This window comes from Anopheles nili, chromosome X (genome assembly GCF_943737925.1).
Source record: "Anopheles nili chromosome X, idAnoNiliSN_F5_01, whole genome shotgun sequence".
Taxonomy (NCBI): Eukaryota; Metazoa; Arthropoda; class Insecta; order Diptera; family Culicidae; genus Anopheles; species Anopheles nili.
In genome coordinates, this window is record NC_071293.1 from 226,354 (window position 1) to 243,579 (window position 17,226).

The window sequence follows — 17,226 nt, forward strand, 5'->3', positions numbered from 1 at the left end:
ACAGGCTGGTTGCTGAGAGCAACTTCACTTGTGTCTACTTGTTGCATCCGGACGGTGCAAAGGTTCATGTAAGGCCACTTTCTCGAGTCCTCGGCTGTCGTTGAAGCACAGCCTGTTTGTCCTTGCGGAAGCTCCTTCCAATAGAGGTGGTTTTCCACTGGTTATCATTATTGCTTCAAACGAGCTGACTTCGTTTCAAGGCGCCCAATTTTTTGCAATTCGCTCAGATACGGCCATCGGGATGGAATGATGCCGTTACTACTAACTATTCTGCCGAAAGAGTGGTTCCAAAGTGAGGTACATCAAAAGCTTTTGGGACCCAATTTTCTTGTAATATAACACCACTTCAAATGATGCGAAGTAAATACCCATTCCCATTCCTAACATGAGAAACAAAACTGGAACTGTTTGGAACTAGAAATGTAGCACAGAAAATGAATTCTACGATCTAATGTTTTGTGCAAGATTAACTGTCTATCCTCCACGCTTTGTTCGATGAATTTGATCTGCTTTGTGAAAAAAAGGACCTAGAAGGAGAGGCAAGATATTGAATCGCGATAAATTAGGAATGAAACAAAGCGAGATACGCCAGCACCATACCCGGTTACATAAATTAGCGGTCAACGTAGAAAGCAGTGACCGTTTTTAGTTGCCTTTAACGACCCTTTGTTTCGTAGAAACTCTGCCTAGACAGACACTGCATAAAAGCATCGTATCTCTTGCGGCCCGATCGTCCTGACCGCGCGGTTCGAGGAATCCCGGCTCATGCTTTGCTTCTAACTTTAAAGTAATGAGCCACGCTCAGAGCCGAAGGCCATCATGGTGGTTATTCGTCGCATCGGTTCAATATCAATAATTTCCGCACCTGGGAATTGAGCCTGGAAATTTTTGGACCAAGTTTTCCACTCCGCTTTTGCCAATGGGTGAATGAGCGTGGCAATCAATGGTGGGAAATAAAAAAACACGCTAGTGTCGGTGAACCGTAAACGATCGCACGCGAAAAACACTCCAGTGAAATGAATGATTTATGGTATCCTTGCCCTTTCGCGCAAGTCCGCAAATGAAACGCCATCCTTCTGTTTTGGTGTTTCCGATAACACCAGTGAAGGGACCGGCTTGTGCTACCATTTTCATCCTTTCCGCCAGCTTCTCATTGCGTTGCTATTATTTGTCCAACCCAGCTGCGTATCTGTTGACTCCTGCAAACAGTAACGGTAGCCTTTCAGGCGAAGTGTTCACGCAGGGATGGTTGACAAAAACCGAATATTCATCGTAACAAAATCAATAATGCTAGAAATACTTTCGTTAACTAGAGAGTCGCCAGCATCAGGCTTTCACCGAGGGTTCTCCTTTCGAGGGAAATCCTAAAAAGGGATCCTGTTTCTTGCTGCATGTCATTCCCTGTCGTGTAACGTTTTTTTTTTCAACTTATTCCTTATTCTCCCGTAATATCGCGACACAGTCATCATCGTCTTGTTGGGAAATCGTGATACGGTATCCTGACGCATTGCTCCACTGCCGTTCACGTTGCGCCCCTCGATGATCATTGAACCCGGAACTCGTGCGCGGAATCAGAAAAAACCGTAACAAAGCAAAATTTCCCTCTTTAGAAACGTGAGTGAGCCATCACTGTTCGGCATGTTTTATGCTTTTCTTTGTTCAAACATTACCCCCACGTTTGCTTTGTTACTTCTAGCGCCTCCCCACGGGAAGCGTCTGGGGCGAGCAAAGGACATGCGAGCAAGCGTCGGTGTGCGTGCCTGAGACAACGCAGTCCGATGCTTCTGTTGCCGAGCTCTCGGTGAGAGATGGTCTCGATCTTATCGGGCCCTTGCTCCAGCCAATCACTCACTCCGAACGGAAATGTATGAGCTATCATTTATTAAATAAATTAGTGGCTCCGTGCGCCGCTGAGTCCGAGCGTCTTCCACCCTAAGGATCGTAGGCTGTCCCGAGCATGTAACGGTGGTGATCTGTTGTTGTTCGGAGAGATTTTCCGTTGCTTTTCCTGCTCCTTCGTTCGTTATTTACCAATAATTTGTTGCCGCAACAGCGTATGAGTGGTGCAAAGTAAGCGGTTCTGTCGGGGAGCTTACGTCTCGCTGAGATACCGATAAGGTCTGCAAGAAGTTCGTAGATATTGCGGATGGGGGCCATGTTTATTGGAAGGGCTCATTCGGTCGTCATATCTGCCACAGCCCTATGCGTCTATCCTATCCTGCGCAACTTTCCCATCCCCTCTACGAACCATCAAATAAAACACGCGTAATTATGTTTTAATTTTTTATATTTCTGAAACGTTACATTTTTGTAGTTTTTCCTGTCTTGACGTGTGTAGCACAATGTGCTATACTTTCCCTCTCGCTCACATGGCGTTTTATCGTTTCGCTGGACCTACCTTCATTTCACCTACCTTCAGCCAATCGCAAAGAAGGCAGCTTGCAATAGTTGAATGAGTCCAACACGCTGCTCGCCACTGGTTGCTAGAACCAGCATTTTTTCGCCCTCCTGCATGCCGTGACTTTATATTGCAAGCTTTTGCTTTTGTACACCTGGCATTTGGGCAGCCCGCGCTTCAATCCACCAAGGTAGCCATTACTGGTAGAGATGTACATATATGCAAATATTTATAGACGTATTTGGGTGAACAAGTGACTGAGTGAATTTCAATGCGTTTTTGTGGCGTTTTTTTTGTAGATGTGGTGTTTTTTTGGAGATGTGGCCTGTCACCGATTCAACTTTCTCTACGGTAGAAGCGATCTGTCTACCAGTGCGGCGTACTTATGTTTGGGCAGAAAGTCAATCCAATATCCTGCAAGCTGTGCTGGGACACATTGAACATGCGATTGAAGTTTAAAAAGTCTCGCGATGTGTGTTCTTGCATCGACTGTCGGTTATGTGATTTGGCATTTTGATTGTTCCATAGGTTTTGCTCCTCCTGTCGTTTTCTGCATGAGCTTTTCTCCTTTTCGTGGATGTGTACACGGATGTGTGTGAAATATAGTTTCACATTTGGTGTTTACCTCGTGTTAACCAGTAAACTTCATTAAATTCTACCAAAGTTAACGAGCGAGCCTCACAGGAAGAGGGTTTTCGATCAACGATCAACGATCTGCGTGCAGTTCATGTGTACTGTTTAGCTTACATCACTTCTTTTTAGCATTCTTCAATCCGTCGCTTTATCGATCTTTAAAATCCAGAGCTTTGATTCGATTGAATGCTAGCGCAACCTATATGTATAGTGTTCGTGTTGTGTGATCGAGTATGTGTGTATATTATTATGAGTGTATGCTCTCTTGGCTTTGTAAGTAATTTTTGGTTTATAAATGATTTCCTTTATATTTCGCATATCAACTCTGGTTTATTCCTAATACTCTTCTCTATTTCGCTTATGGATCGGCTTGAGTATAAGTACGGCGCTCAAGAGGGCACTAGCCTGACGATTAACTCCTGCGATTTGTGACTGTTCTGCAGAGTACTGATTTTCTAAGATTAGTCTTATTCGATCGAAAGTTACTGTTGCACGGTATGAGCATCAAAAATGTCGGTAACAAATATTGAATTAATATCAGCTCGTGATAAATTACTTGCTAGACTTGCCGTGCATATGTTGGTCATAGACACATTGTTAATTTTTTGCAATACGTTTGAGCGCGATGGTGGTTGTGCATATGAGCTTGCATGATGTTCATCGTAGATCTCATGCTGCTAAACTATGTAGCAATATTTTAAAGAGAACTAAATATCAAATTTTCTAATCCCTTGCTGTTGTTAACTTACAAATAAGACATATACTTGGTTATACAAACATTCGAGACTAGTGTAGGAATCCCCAATCGAATATAAAATTCCAAGCAATATACTAAAACACAGTACACGCATACATTTCGCAAAATATTAAAACACAATACATGCATATGTAGATTTTTTCTATTGGGCTTGGGTGACAGTTACCTTGCTCCTATGTTCGAGTAGCTTCATTTATTTTGCTGTGCATGTCAGCTGTTACACAACCTGCAACATCGTTACATAAATTACATAACATAAATTACCCGTGCTTAATCCTTGTTCTTTTTGCTTGTTTTTCATTTCTTTTCCGCATTTACTTACTTTCCCACCGTACCGTATAATTTTGAAGTAATAACCGGCACTATATTGTGTTTTTTTTCCCATATTCGTTTTGCTTATTCGTCTTGAACGGTCCGCGAAGTGTTGTAAGTCAAGAATCATTCAGGCCTGGTCAAAAAAAGTAATAAAACTCATCAGGCTGAATGAGACTTATCTGGGCGTGTATGGTTTTCAGATCGTGGTATATTTAATCCAGATTTGCTAATAAAAAATGTCTTTAAATGAAGGTCTTATCAATACGAGCAATTTTAGTTCCTACTGAAAGAAGGGAGGGACTTGGGATTTATCTAAGAAGGAGATGAAGAAGATAAAGGTCAGCTCCTGGAATAGACTAGCTGTACGAGCTGGGCTCAAACGCTGTGCAACTAATGTATGAGTGGTTCCTGACCTTCTTTCCTCTTCTCGTACCCTGCCCATCTATAATTCCCTGGCAAAGATTTCCGCTCTGTACGCAGTTCGCGTTATTATGTGCATACTAATAAATGTTTTCGTATATGAGAGTTGAAAGGTTTGAGCTTCGGATATTTAACGATTTTCCCTCGTGGATTGATCAAATGTATGTTGGTATTTGCGCTTGGGGAATGTTGAGAAGCTCAATTGTAGTCTTGTCTCGTGTATGTGGATGAGCTAGTAGATGAACGGGTTTACCAATATCCGTTATTCGCTATTTAGTACTCGAATTAGCACCATATTGAATTCGTTGTTTGATTGCTGTTGTTGATGTTGCATTATGTTTTTATCTTTGCAGTTATATTTCGCTGGATAAGGTAAGCGAAAGGAGAGAGTAGTCAGTACATGATAAGACGAACTAGCTGAATTTGAACGATTTGTATTCCGAAAGAATGTAATGAGAAATGTAATGTTATTGTGTGATTCTGTCCCGCATTTTGCTGGCCTTTCTTTTTCTAGATTCAGCTTCTTCATTTCTCTGCTATACTTTGAAACACTTCTGAAGGACAACTGTGTATAATGAAGCTGTCGGATTTCGCAAAGATGTTATTAACGAGTCGGGACAAAATCCTTACGAAAAGCTATCGAGAAGAGCTCGGTTCATGGCGTTTGATGTTTTTTTTTATTTTGCACCGAAGGGTCGTAGCAATGGCAACCAGTAAGTGATGTGGCGACAACACTGTGCGTGTGGTAAAGATTTAATTATGATGATTAAGCTCACCGCTGGTGTTAACTCTACTCTAGTGCCCGGGGGTTAACAGAGTTCATTTTTGCTGTTATTTTATTCGTTGGAGCTAATGGTTTTGCTCATTGTTTACAGATAATTTATGATCTACTATGAGTTTTTTTGGCAGCCGAAGTTAATGTTTTACCTAATTTGCCTTACTTTATCAGCGTATCCTCCTACATGAGAGCTTTGCACAGTGACAGCTTCGATCCTCTTCGTTCTTAAAATAATTTATCGCATATACCCAGCAATAAAATTTGAAAAAAGCAAAACAGAAGAGTAAGAGAAAAGAGAAAGTGAAAGAGATATGACGAGAAAATGTGGAAATAAAAAGTGATGAAATGCACACAATCGACTAACGTCATATGAAATGGACATGGGTAGCTTTCCCTAAAGATTGGCCACAACACCCCGGCAAACAAAACGCTACCCGTCTCATCACGGTCACGAGACTCCAGCATAAGCTTTATATATGTATATATATATATATATATATATATATATATATATATATATATATATATATATATATATATATTTATATATATATATATATATATATATATACATATATATATATATATATATATATATATATATATATATATATATATATATATATATATATATATATATATATATATATATATATATGTATATATATATACATGTTCATTCGATCATTTTTCGAGTTCAGTAGCAGTCTTAAATCAATTGATTCTAATGAGCTAATCCTGATAGATTGGCCATGCTCCACGCAATAATGAAAATTCTTCAGGCATGCATAAAATGGAAGTATAGTATTACACTGACTTAAGAAAAGATGGGCAATTACACTTATTAAAGTGGCGGTCTGAAGGTAGGTCCGTAATCTAGAAACTGGACCGTGTTTGTTGTGATTTATGCATACGTGGGAAAGTGACTTTCGTTTTGCTCATTGTTGAAAGGGTCAGTGACAAAGAATAGCTTATGAAAAATCAATTGTTTATTAAATATTTTTTTTGCAATAAAGCGTTTCACGGTAGTGTCAGGGGATGAAAACGAAAACGAAGACATATCAGGCACGGGCAAACAGTTGGTTGTATTATTGGTTATTGTGTTGTGATTCTATCTGCCTTTGCAATCGAAATGGAGCCGGTTCAAAAGTACCAGCCCGGGAGTTATTTTTACTTGGACTAAACTAGTGCTTGATTCACTTTTTCTTGTCCTGCCGGCATTACTATCTCTATTTTTCTTTATTTTTCTACATTTCTCTGTCGCTCGGTGTTCTAACCCCTTTGAGTATAACAGGTTTTCATTGGATGCTTGCCTTTTGTTTGATTTGTGACCTATCTAGAATCTTTGAGCCCTGATGTGGGTTGCTTCGACGTCTCCTGTTACACTACGGAGTGACGCGGTTTGACACTGCGTCGGTTTCATTACCGGCTGGTCGAGAAGAGTGTGGTTGAAAAGGGGTGGCGAAATGGCAAGAGTATGTGATTTTCGTCGCGCTGCTGTCCTCGCGTTTGTTCAAATGGAAAGCGAACGAAATTAGTTTTCCGTCCGATATTGGCTGCATGTTTTGCCAATTCTTTTCCACTCGTCTTTCTTTCCTTGGCTATTACATACGATATGGAAGTTCGTGAGATGGTCAGTTGCTTCGCTGACTGCGTCATAAAATAGTCTATTCGCGAGAGGGTCAATCGCTTAAGCCTTGGCACACTCTTTCGGCTTCGTCTAAGCTGCCCTAGCATAAGAAATGAGCCAAGCGTCGATCGCACGTGGAAAAACCCTACGTTTACCTCCATGGACTCGCAACTACCACAAGAAGGCGACTTCCTATGATAAATGTCTGTGTTTCCAATGAGTAACGATTGCCAGAGTGGCGTTGATCGTTTGCTTGACCGAGTGTGTTTTCCCTCGCCGACGTGGTTGCTTTACTTTGTTGGCTAAGCGAAACTTTTGCTGTTCGGCTTTGTTTTCTTTTTGCACGGATTGTATGTTTTTTGGCTCCTCTGCACCCCCCGGTTACAGCTTTCGTTCTACGTGGTATGTTTTTCAATATTGCAACGATTCATGTTCATGCTAGTTCATGCTGCGACATTATTGTTGCGTTTGCCTTTTTTTTGTTACATTTAGCCTGTACGGTTCTACTAAAAAACTTTCAATAATTTTTGCCTTTTCCAATGCCCGTTTCCTTCAGAATTGTGTGTGTTCTGAATTTACTGTGATTATTTTCTGAATCGGAGGGGGTATGAAAGTTAACCAGTATTTTTTTGTGATTTTTGGACTACGTGAAGTTGTTGACATATTCGATTGCTTCAGAGTGGTTGCAAGGACTTGAGATGAACTGGTAATTCGAGTATATGTAGTGGTAGTGGAGGTGGGATAGAGATGAGGGTTCGTGGTAAATCAAAACTGTAATGACAGGGACCATCATTCAACGTACTGGCCGAATTGTGGGGATGTAGTCAGAACAAGTTGCCTATGTGTGTGGTCCTCGGTTCGAACGGCTCTTTCCCGTAATTTATTTCGTAAAGTGCTAGCTGTGTGGAGCAGTGATTTGTCCCGTTTCCCTTCGCCCTTTCCCCTTCACCATGTCGTTTTCATGCAAAACGACCGAATTTTGGTTGACTTAAAATGTAATCGATCAGAAACCTCGTTATTCTTTATTTATTACATTTACTCTATATATATATATATATATATATATATATATATATATATATATATATATATATATATATATATATATATATATATATATATATATATATATATATATATATATATATATATATCTATATATATATATATATATATATATATATATATATATATATATATATATATATTTATATATATATAAACATTTAAACGTGTACTTTTTATTCCGAGCGCTTTTCAAGCTTCTTGCTCTTCATGCTGCTGTAGATCTGCGTTTTATTGCAATTGTGCATTTCATCTGTTTGGAACATGTTTGCACTTCTAGACACCTATTGATTGCGTTTCGTTTTGTTGCACCAAAGATTTCAAAACGAAATTCATGTTAATTTCTTTTTTTCTTACGTTTTAGTTATTTTTTGGTTTAACTTTTTTCCGATTTTGCTCCTTCCTTCCTTCTACTGGACAAACATATAAACACGTATTTATGTGCTAAAACGATTCGCACTGGAGACATAACCACATTAAACATCAATGTATCATGGATGCCATAACTTTTTAAAAGTTTCTCTGTAATTTATCTAATTTTAAATAGACATTAATAATGCTAATCATCCATTGCCTTGGCTTCACATTTAAATGTTTCTTTATCTAGTTGGTTGTGAATTGTATGAATTGCTTATATTAATTACCGAGCTTACATAACAGGTTGTATCTTTTTACTTTCAATTCAACCACCTAGGATTAACTTATCATCCCTTATCGTATTATATATCACCACCATAATTTAATTCCGCTTTTGCATCTTTTTTCTGTTGCATAAATATGTTCACATACACTCGCTTTCTTTTTCACTCTGGCCTCTGTTACCTTGGTTTTTTATTTGTTCTTTCATACTTTATGGCTTCTAGTTCATCTATACTCGTAACATTCCAATCTCGTTCATGCATACATATTCTCCCTTGTTTCATTCATTTTATCCCTAAAATTTGCCCTAATGTTTGCGTGTTTATCATCGTATTTACTATCATAATTCCTAATCAAGAATCATACTTTTCATTTAACGTAGTTATGTCTTACAATACGAGTGTCGAGAAAATGGATACTATTTTTGGTGTATTATTTGTTCCACCACATTTCTCGCAGCTCCACATCTAATTTCACTTGGTTGCTTTCATCATGCCTGTGCCATGAATGCCAAACAAGTTTGGCGCACGAGGACAATACATAGTAATGTATTAATGTTCGTAGAAATGTTGAGTTTTGTTGTCATATTTATTTTAGTATGATACTTATGAGATGACTTACTAGCTAAAATTATTATTACAATTATTTTTAATCCTCATTATTTTCTTCACAAACTTTCTTTTACGATTGCCAATAGTTAGGAATTAAGGATTTTATAAAGATTTATTTTGGCTCAACATGTATTAGAATATGGTAAAAAAATAAAAAAATAACTCTCTTGAACAATTATTTTCATTTGTCATAGCCTAGAACTATCGCTTGGGTAGCGATCGTTTTAAAAATATTACACTCCGGGGATTCTAATTATGTCGTTTGTCCACACATCCGTGATCGTTTGAGCGGTGGGCATGAAGAGGGATTGTGCACATTTCTCGCATAAACACGATGGATCTATGTACATGAACATGTCTGATTTTGCTAATTTAGGTTCTACTTTTCGGTTTCGGGGCGTTTGGGCAGCAAGTCCGTTGCTACGCAGGCTAAACGCGGGGTACTCTCGGTTGAGTGGAGCACGTCTGTGTTCGAGGTTGTCTGTGTCTCAAATAAGAAAATTTCTTAATTGAGCCACGTCTTTCATTTTGGCCATCGACAAAACAGTATTTACAAGCCACCGAGGGAGTGATTGGGCTAGTTTTGGAGTGCGTCATGACATTGAAGATCAGTTTTATTGCTTGAATTTACCTCTTTTGGTCGCCCAGTGGTTGACGGACTTAGTAATGGCGATTCGCACCTGTCCATATGCTATGCGTTATCTCATTTTCTCATTATGCGGTCTATATTCTAGTTTCTAATAATAAACATTTTGTTGCTGATGCTCTTGTCTTAGCAATCACGTGCCTCGACCCAGAGGTGGAGATGACAATGCGCTTCTGCCATAGCACCAAGTTTAGTTAAAAGTTTTACGCATATTATTCTTATCGTGCACGTTACTACCGTGAGCTATGCTAAGAAGGAAACGTGGTATTACTTATAACACCTCCAATCCTACCGCTCATATCCCTTTTCCATAACACGAATATTCAACTACTCCATGACTCCTACCATCCATTCTCTCTCACACGCACATTCTCGTGCATATACATGCAATAACACATTACATTCATTTCTTCAGGCATTCGTTACGCACGCAAATATCGACACACATAGTTGCGAGTTTAGGATTAAAAATCAACGAATCGGTCTAAATGCGCAAACAACAAGGTACATTACCCAGAATTTTATACTACTACCCAAGTTTTATATATAACCCTTATTTACAGCGGACGCATTACGTTCGATAGGTTGGCACGTTCGGTACGCGACCGTACCACAGGGGGCTCCGATCGCGTAACGCTGGCCCCTTTTTTATACCGGTATTTACCAACTATTAATTATTAATTTTTACAGTTTTTTCTTCACGTCGTTTCTAATGCTTGCTTCAATCCCGAGTTCGTACGTACTCTCTTTCAGATCTACCGCATGGCTTTGTGGCTATCGACTATGCTTTGCTTGCAGCGGTAGCAGCTTTTTTTACGAAAAGGATTTAACTAAAAAAATTAACAAAATAGTGACAAGGCCTTAAAAGCATGATGTGAAATAAATAAGATAATCCAAAATGATTAGAAAATTGAAGCAATTGTGAAAAAATGTTGTACCTCAGAGTTCTACTGAACAAAAATACAGAGAAAATAAACAGAATTATGATTGGGAGAAGAACGAATGAGGAATCAAGCATTACAATGATTGTTTGTAGAAAGTGCTTCAGGATTAACAAATTGAATCCAATAGAAGAAAAACAAGTAAACAATAAATATATAAATCAAAATGCAAACACTGCATTGGCTGCCAATTATGCCTAACAGATTTTCCAAAGGAATCACAAGGATGTCCTGTCGTGCGGTCTTTACTCGTGATAACAGTCGAGGAAAGAGTTTTTGTGCATCGCCAATCGAATGATAATGCATTACTTTCGTTTGTTTCGTACACAGTTTCACTTTTGCCTCGTCTCCTAGTCGCGTTTATTTACCTATTAAATCAATATGTCTTATACGTTTATATCACCACCAGCTGTGCCTTTGCACTTTTCCAGATCCATGATAATATAGTGCGTTTTTCTAGTGCTATCTGTACCATGCATTACATTCTCTCTTCGTTCAAAATTAGTTACGTAGTCTTATGCTCTAATCACCATATTGCATGTGTAAGTACGGCAACGTATGCTGCTAAAGATAGTTTGTCGATAACTGGTTTTGTATCCAAAATTGAGACGATCATAGTCGATCAAATTGGGTAATTTGGGGATGCTTACTTACGCACTATCCGATTTTCTAGCTCACATTCGTATCGCGTAACTTATCACTATTAGGGACATCCGCGCATACATTTTCAGGGGAAGAATTGGGGTCTGATTTTGATTTTTACGGCTTTCCGGACCTGCCGATATGATGTAGCTAATTAGAAAGATTTCTTGTATAATTCAATTCTCTTTTATTCGTTCCTTAACAATATTTCGATATTATCTTCGCTTGGTAGATAATGGCGCACCTTTATCTCCTTTCGCGCGACAGCGGCAGCCGTCACCAGATTGCTGCAAACAGCTCCGTTTATTTGCCATCTGCGTTTGCTACACGTACAAGAATTGGTGTGTTTTGTGCCGTGACTGAGTTCAGTCTTGAGTTGTGCGCTAGTTTATGTTGACAATACTCATTCGTAGTTTAGTTCATTTTTTTCCTAGACTGCCAGCGATAGCATGTTGCGATGTTCCCTTGGTGCGCATTCGCATTAGCTTGGTGGGAGAGTTATTGGTGGGGATATACTGCTAATGATCACATTGGCGCCACTCAGCTGCCACGCGTAATGGAGCACCTTCCTGCTGCGGTGTCTGTGCCTAGGTACTTGTGAGTTTGTGAGTTGTTCGCGATAGTTCGTTAGCTAGCGGTGGTGTTACCGATGATCGGATAGCATTGCATACCACACAGGCGCAAGTCGCCCATCGGATTTCCTCCAGCATGAGACCTCGGTGAGCGCGATGAAGATGACGGTAAAGATGAATGAAAGTTCGAGATGAGGGAGCTGAAGAAGAAACGATAGGGTGAGCCAGCGCCAGTGCTGAGCCAACAGCGCTCCTCCAAAGGGCGCGTATTATCATCGCATGTATCCGCCGCGATAGCCACCGCCCAGCTGTGCGCCGCCTATGGCCCGCTCCGTAGCTTTCTCAATGCTACGGGAGACGCAGCGATAGCAGCACACGTACGCTAAACATCACTTGAATAAGATGCGCCGAAAAGCGCGCCGAAAGTCTTTGTTGAAGATGGTGTAGATGGCCGGATTGAGCGCCGAGTTCATGTAACCGAGCCAAAACGCCAGCGAGAACGCGCTGTCCGGAATGTGGCAGTCTGGACATATTGGCACCAGGATGTACAGAAAGAAGAACGGCAGCCAGCAGGCAATAAAGCTGCCCATGATCAGGCCGAGAATAAGAGTGGCACGCTTCTCCTTCTTGCGTGCGATTCGCCGCTTCTCTTTCTCCGGATCGCGTTGCTTAGGCTTTGGTGGTAAGGCAGGTTCTAGTTCACTACAAGCGCTGTCAGTTTGCTTGGCTGCGATCAACTGAGAGATTGCCTGTTGACCACCACCTGCCGAGCTGTTGCCGCCACCACCTAGCATTGGCTGGGTACAGTTGCCACCGCCTCGCACGCTGGCTGATCCACCGTGCACACTAGCCTTCGCATTCACTTGGCGCGTCTTTCCTTTGCCTTTACCGAAAATCGGCTGACAGAGGCGGAACTTAAGCGGTTTCACTACCGCACATCGACTGATGACGCCGGAGTCCGAGCTGGAGGGATCGAACTCGCTCACCATGTCCGTGTCGATACCGACCGAGAGCGCACGGTTGCGAGCGGTGGTTGATGGTGAGGTGGTTGGTTCCGAACTGCTCGCCGCCGAGATGCCGTTGATACTGCTGCCACGACCCTGCTGCAGGGGCTGCGTTACCTTAAGCGTGTCCTTAGGTTCATGCGCCGATAGGCCAGGGGCGGTTGTTCCAACTGGAGAGGTCGGCCCGTGATTGTCCTGCTCGGCTGTAGCCGCCTCGCTCGTCGACATGTCCGAGGCAAAATCGCAGGTTACGACTGGGATTGACATCGGGGGTCCATCAGTCGAGCTGGCCCCCCGAGGTGGTGGCTCTATCGTCGCAATCTGCGTCGTCCCACTAATGTTGCCAGCCGCACCGCTGGATCCCGTCCCGAGCTGTACGGGATGCTGGTGCGTTGACTGTTGATTGTTATTGCTAGAGGCACTAGGAAGTGATGGCATTGGTACGGTGCCGGCATTCCGTGTGAAGCTTGTATCCTACAGATGGAAGTAAAACGAAAACCAACGCATACTGCAGACTACTTTTAAAAACAGCGCCTGCACTCGAAATCACATACCTGTTCGCTCGGAGGTTTCAACGGCTTTTTGCGAATCCCACGTCGGGCACGGGCTTTCGCTGCGAAGTAGATTCGAATGTAGACAAACACCATGATGCAACTCGGTATGTAGAATGAGCCGAGAGCCGAGTAGAGCACGTAGCCAATATCTTGGCTCAGCTATAAAGGTGTAGTGAAAGGAAAGAAAATAGAATCAATAGTATAGCAAATCATTCGAGTCAAATCTAATTTTTGCAACGTATAGAGTTTAAAGAATGGAGATGAAAATTCCAGGTTATGTGTTGATCTTTAGTCAATCATGAATTGAAGTATCAAAACGAAGCAAACAATTTGTTCAGTTGTATTTCATTTAGGAGTATTTCATCGCCTTTGTTTACACTAGTAGTGATTATAATACATGAGGTATTGTATAGTTTTTGAAGAGTAGTTGTCCTGTGACGTGTGGTTTTTTGACAGGTCCTTTTAATTTGAATGAAGCAAAGCATCATACACGCTTCTCAGAATTTATTCTTGTTAAATATTTGAAGATAAAAAAATATAATAAAAAGGACAGTACAAATCAAATAAAGCAAACACACGTAAGGATTAGTAAAGCTTTTCCATAGAAGCGAATGTCTGGTTTGACGGCGGCGACGTGCTCAGCGTTTAAAAGTTTGTCCTTGCGATTTCAAACGCTCGGCGCTCGAAGCAAAGTGAGCAAGAAAAATAAATTACATTGCGAAATAGAAATTAATTCCATCAAATTAGAACGGAACCGAGTTAGGCTTCACCAGTCGATCAACGAATCTAGCGCATAACGTTTGTCAAAAAAAATTTTCTCCTCCCCCACCAATAAGGCGGTGCGACAAGATTAACAAAATTATATTCGCGGGCGCTGGACCGGGCTAGCAGCTGAACGGCCTCCCGGAAGACGGCACCCTTAATTGGTCCAAACCAATTTGTGTGATTAGCTCCATCGACCCCGCAGTTGCATGCCCCGGCGAGCAGAGATAATGAGAAAGCGGTCCCAGTGTTCAGCGTACATCCAGACCTTGGCCTTAAGGGTAAAAGCAAGGGCGACGTCTAGGACGATGGCGGCTACAACGGCAATCATGGTACCCTGGGTGAGCATGAAAATATAAGATAATTGATTAGCGGCAAGTGGCAGCGTGTTAACTCGTTTTTGATTGATGTGGTGGAGATGACGGCTCGTCCGCTTAGTTCGGAGCAAAAGCGGACAATAACAAAACAATGCTGTTTTCAGAGTAAACCAATGGAATTTTACTTCACAGGGAAAATTTTTTAATATTATTTTCTAAATTACCTAAAGCCAAAGGCTTAAGTGCTAGGAATGTGCATGTTTAGGAGACATTTTGTTTTAAAGCAGATGAGCAACGGTTCCCACGTTTTGTATAAGTAAATAAAGTCTTCAACATCCAATCTTAAAATAGATTTTTTTTATTGTGACCGACAAGATGGACAACTCCACATGAGCCGTAAATGTAACATACAAAGGGCATTTACTCCCTTTATTTGCCTTATCCTGGACATACTCGGTTAAAATAGATTCATTTTGTTCACTTGAGATTAGTTACATTACCCAATTGTATAAGGTGTGTCAAGAGCAATAGAGAAAGATGAGTTTAATGAAATAGAAAACTTTCAAAGACGAAACTAGGAATGGCTCAACGTATAGCATTGCACTCACTTGCTTGTATTGCTCTAAAGTATCCCCAGGCACGATACGCGATACAAAAATCGTTGGCGATACGTTGTTCGTCCCACTGACGGGAAGATCGTCTATTGCGCACAAACGATTATTATCACATCTTTTTAGACCAAAATTCAATGAACTGAAGCGAATGGAGTTAAGTCAATGGTTCGTATCCAAAATGTCAACTGCATGGGTAAGTAATCAAAAGTGAAGTAAGCCCACTTTTCCATAAGGGTTATTAAAACCGAACGGTAATCTCTTGCGTCTGGTGCAGAAGACACCAATCGGAGAAAGAGGTTCTGTGTTTGGCTGATCACTATATGCCAGCTTTGTCCTGTTGCACGTGATTGGTATCACTCCAAAGAAAGTTTTGAATCATTTGAATCCATAAAGCCGTTAGTTCTATGCCGCAGATATGGTACCATCGGATCAGGGGCATGGTTTTCTGTGCGTACTTTTTAGTTCAACAAACTTACACGCTTCCATCGCCCGCTGCCGTAATCAAAAAGACATTTGGGGCTCGGGTCATGGTGCAGCTAATATAAGTATCTATTTCCCGTCAGATGACCCGCCATCGTTGGAGCACGCGATTCGCTACTGATCCATCATCGCGCCGTTTCGCCCGTATCCGGAATAGGCCGGTCGAAGCTCTGTGAATTTGTGAACCTGTTTTATAGAGGCTTTATGATAAAATAAAACCTGCTGTGCCTAGTATGGACCAGTTTCCCAGAAATATACACTTGTACGGTGCTAGCAGCGGTTTTACTTCTCCTAACGCCGATATAGTCCCTACCTGCATTTTCAAGCAGTACGTAATTGGGGGAACGTATGTGGCCGAATCATAAAGGCGTTGTCGCGTATGCTGTAATAATGGCTGTTTACCTTTACCCGTGTAGCGATGTTAGGAAGTGCGAGAGCAGCGTCGTTCATCAGCCGCAAGCAATGCAAAACAATGCCAAGCAGTTGCAGCTAGGAATGGCGCAACCATACGCAGCATTTTCTCGTGTGATAGAAACGTGCTTTATGGTTAATTTTATGTATTGTGTAGCGTGCGGTTTTTTTATTCCTTCGTTCTTACTAAGACGTTGGCAACTAGCGTTGCCTTTCGCTGGAGAATGCGAGATGCTGGAGAATGAAGGAGTGTTGTTGATGCTGGGTTGCATGTACATTAGACCAACGTTTAACAAATAAGAGGCCGCAAGTGTATTCTACCGATTCTTTTAGATTGTTCTGGTATAAAATTCGCTTAATGGGAACGAGAAAGCATACCAATCAAAGATAACCATCAATAATCATATACTTCGCGCCAATCGTTATTCTTCTCCTGTCTTTAACAGTAGCAGAAAGCTAATAGAGAAAGATTAAGCTTTCTAGAGATAGAAAGCATGTTTCGTTTTAACAAAATGAGTGGGTTGATCATCAAGTGAATGAAATGTTATCGTTTATAATAAATCGCCACATGTTGTTACTACCATTCTTGTCTCTTCGCACTTGTCGGATGCGTTGCCCTCGAAGAGCGCATCATTCGGTGTCTTTTTTCGACAGGTCTTACACCTATTTGCCACACGTTATGTACTAGGCAAAGTATTATCACCAAACGATAGTATTAAATATGCTAAAAGGCAATCAATGTTTCACTGGCTACCCAATGGCTTGGCGATGGCGATTTGAGGTTAACGGGTAGTAGACGGACGCCTTTGTGTGCGACTGGTTTGGTACCCTCCTCCCAAAACCCCAAGCTGGTAGCGAGAATCATAAATTCACCCTCCAATTTTCCACCCAGCCAAAAAGCTGCAAAAACGATGGGCACCTCGTCGAAAATGGCAACCGTGCCCGTCTCGGATCGCCTCGGTTCGGCTCGGTCGGTTCCACTCGAAAAGCGCCCAAAGTCCGGAAAGGGAAAAGCTGGAAATCGAAGATTTATTACT

General features: G+C 41.3%; 1 protein-coding gene across 1 annotated transcript in view; it reads right to left on the minus strand.

The window, feature by feature from the left end:
- Nucleotides 1-12,436: 12,436 nt before the first annotated feature.
- LOC128729078 (probable G-protein coupled receptor No18) overlaps nucleotides 12,437-17,226 on the minus strand; it is a 74,050-nt gene continuing 69,260 nt past the window's right edge. The window contains exons 2-3 of the mRNA XM_053822729.1: nucleotides 13,606-13,764; nucleotides 12,437-13,525 (exon numbers count right to left, since the gene is read on the minus strand). Coding sequence (XP_053678704.1) covers nucleotides 12,437-13,525; nucleotides 13,606-13,764 — 1,248 coding nt within the window. The remainder of the gene's footprint in view (nucleotides 13,526-13,605; nucleotides 13,765-17,226) is intronic.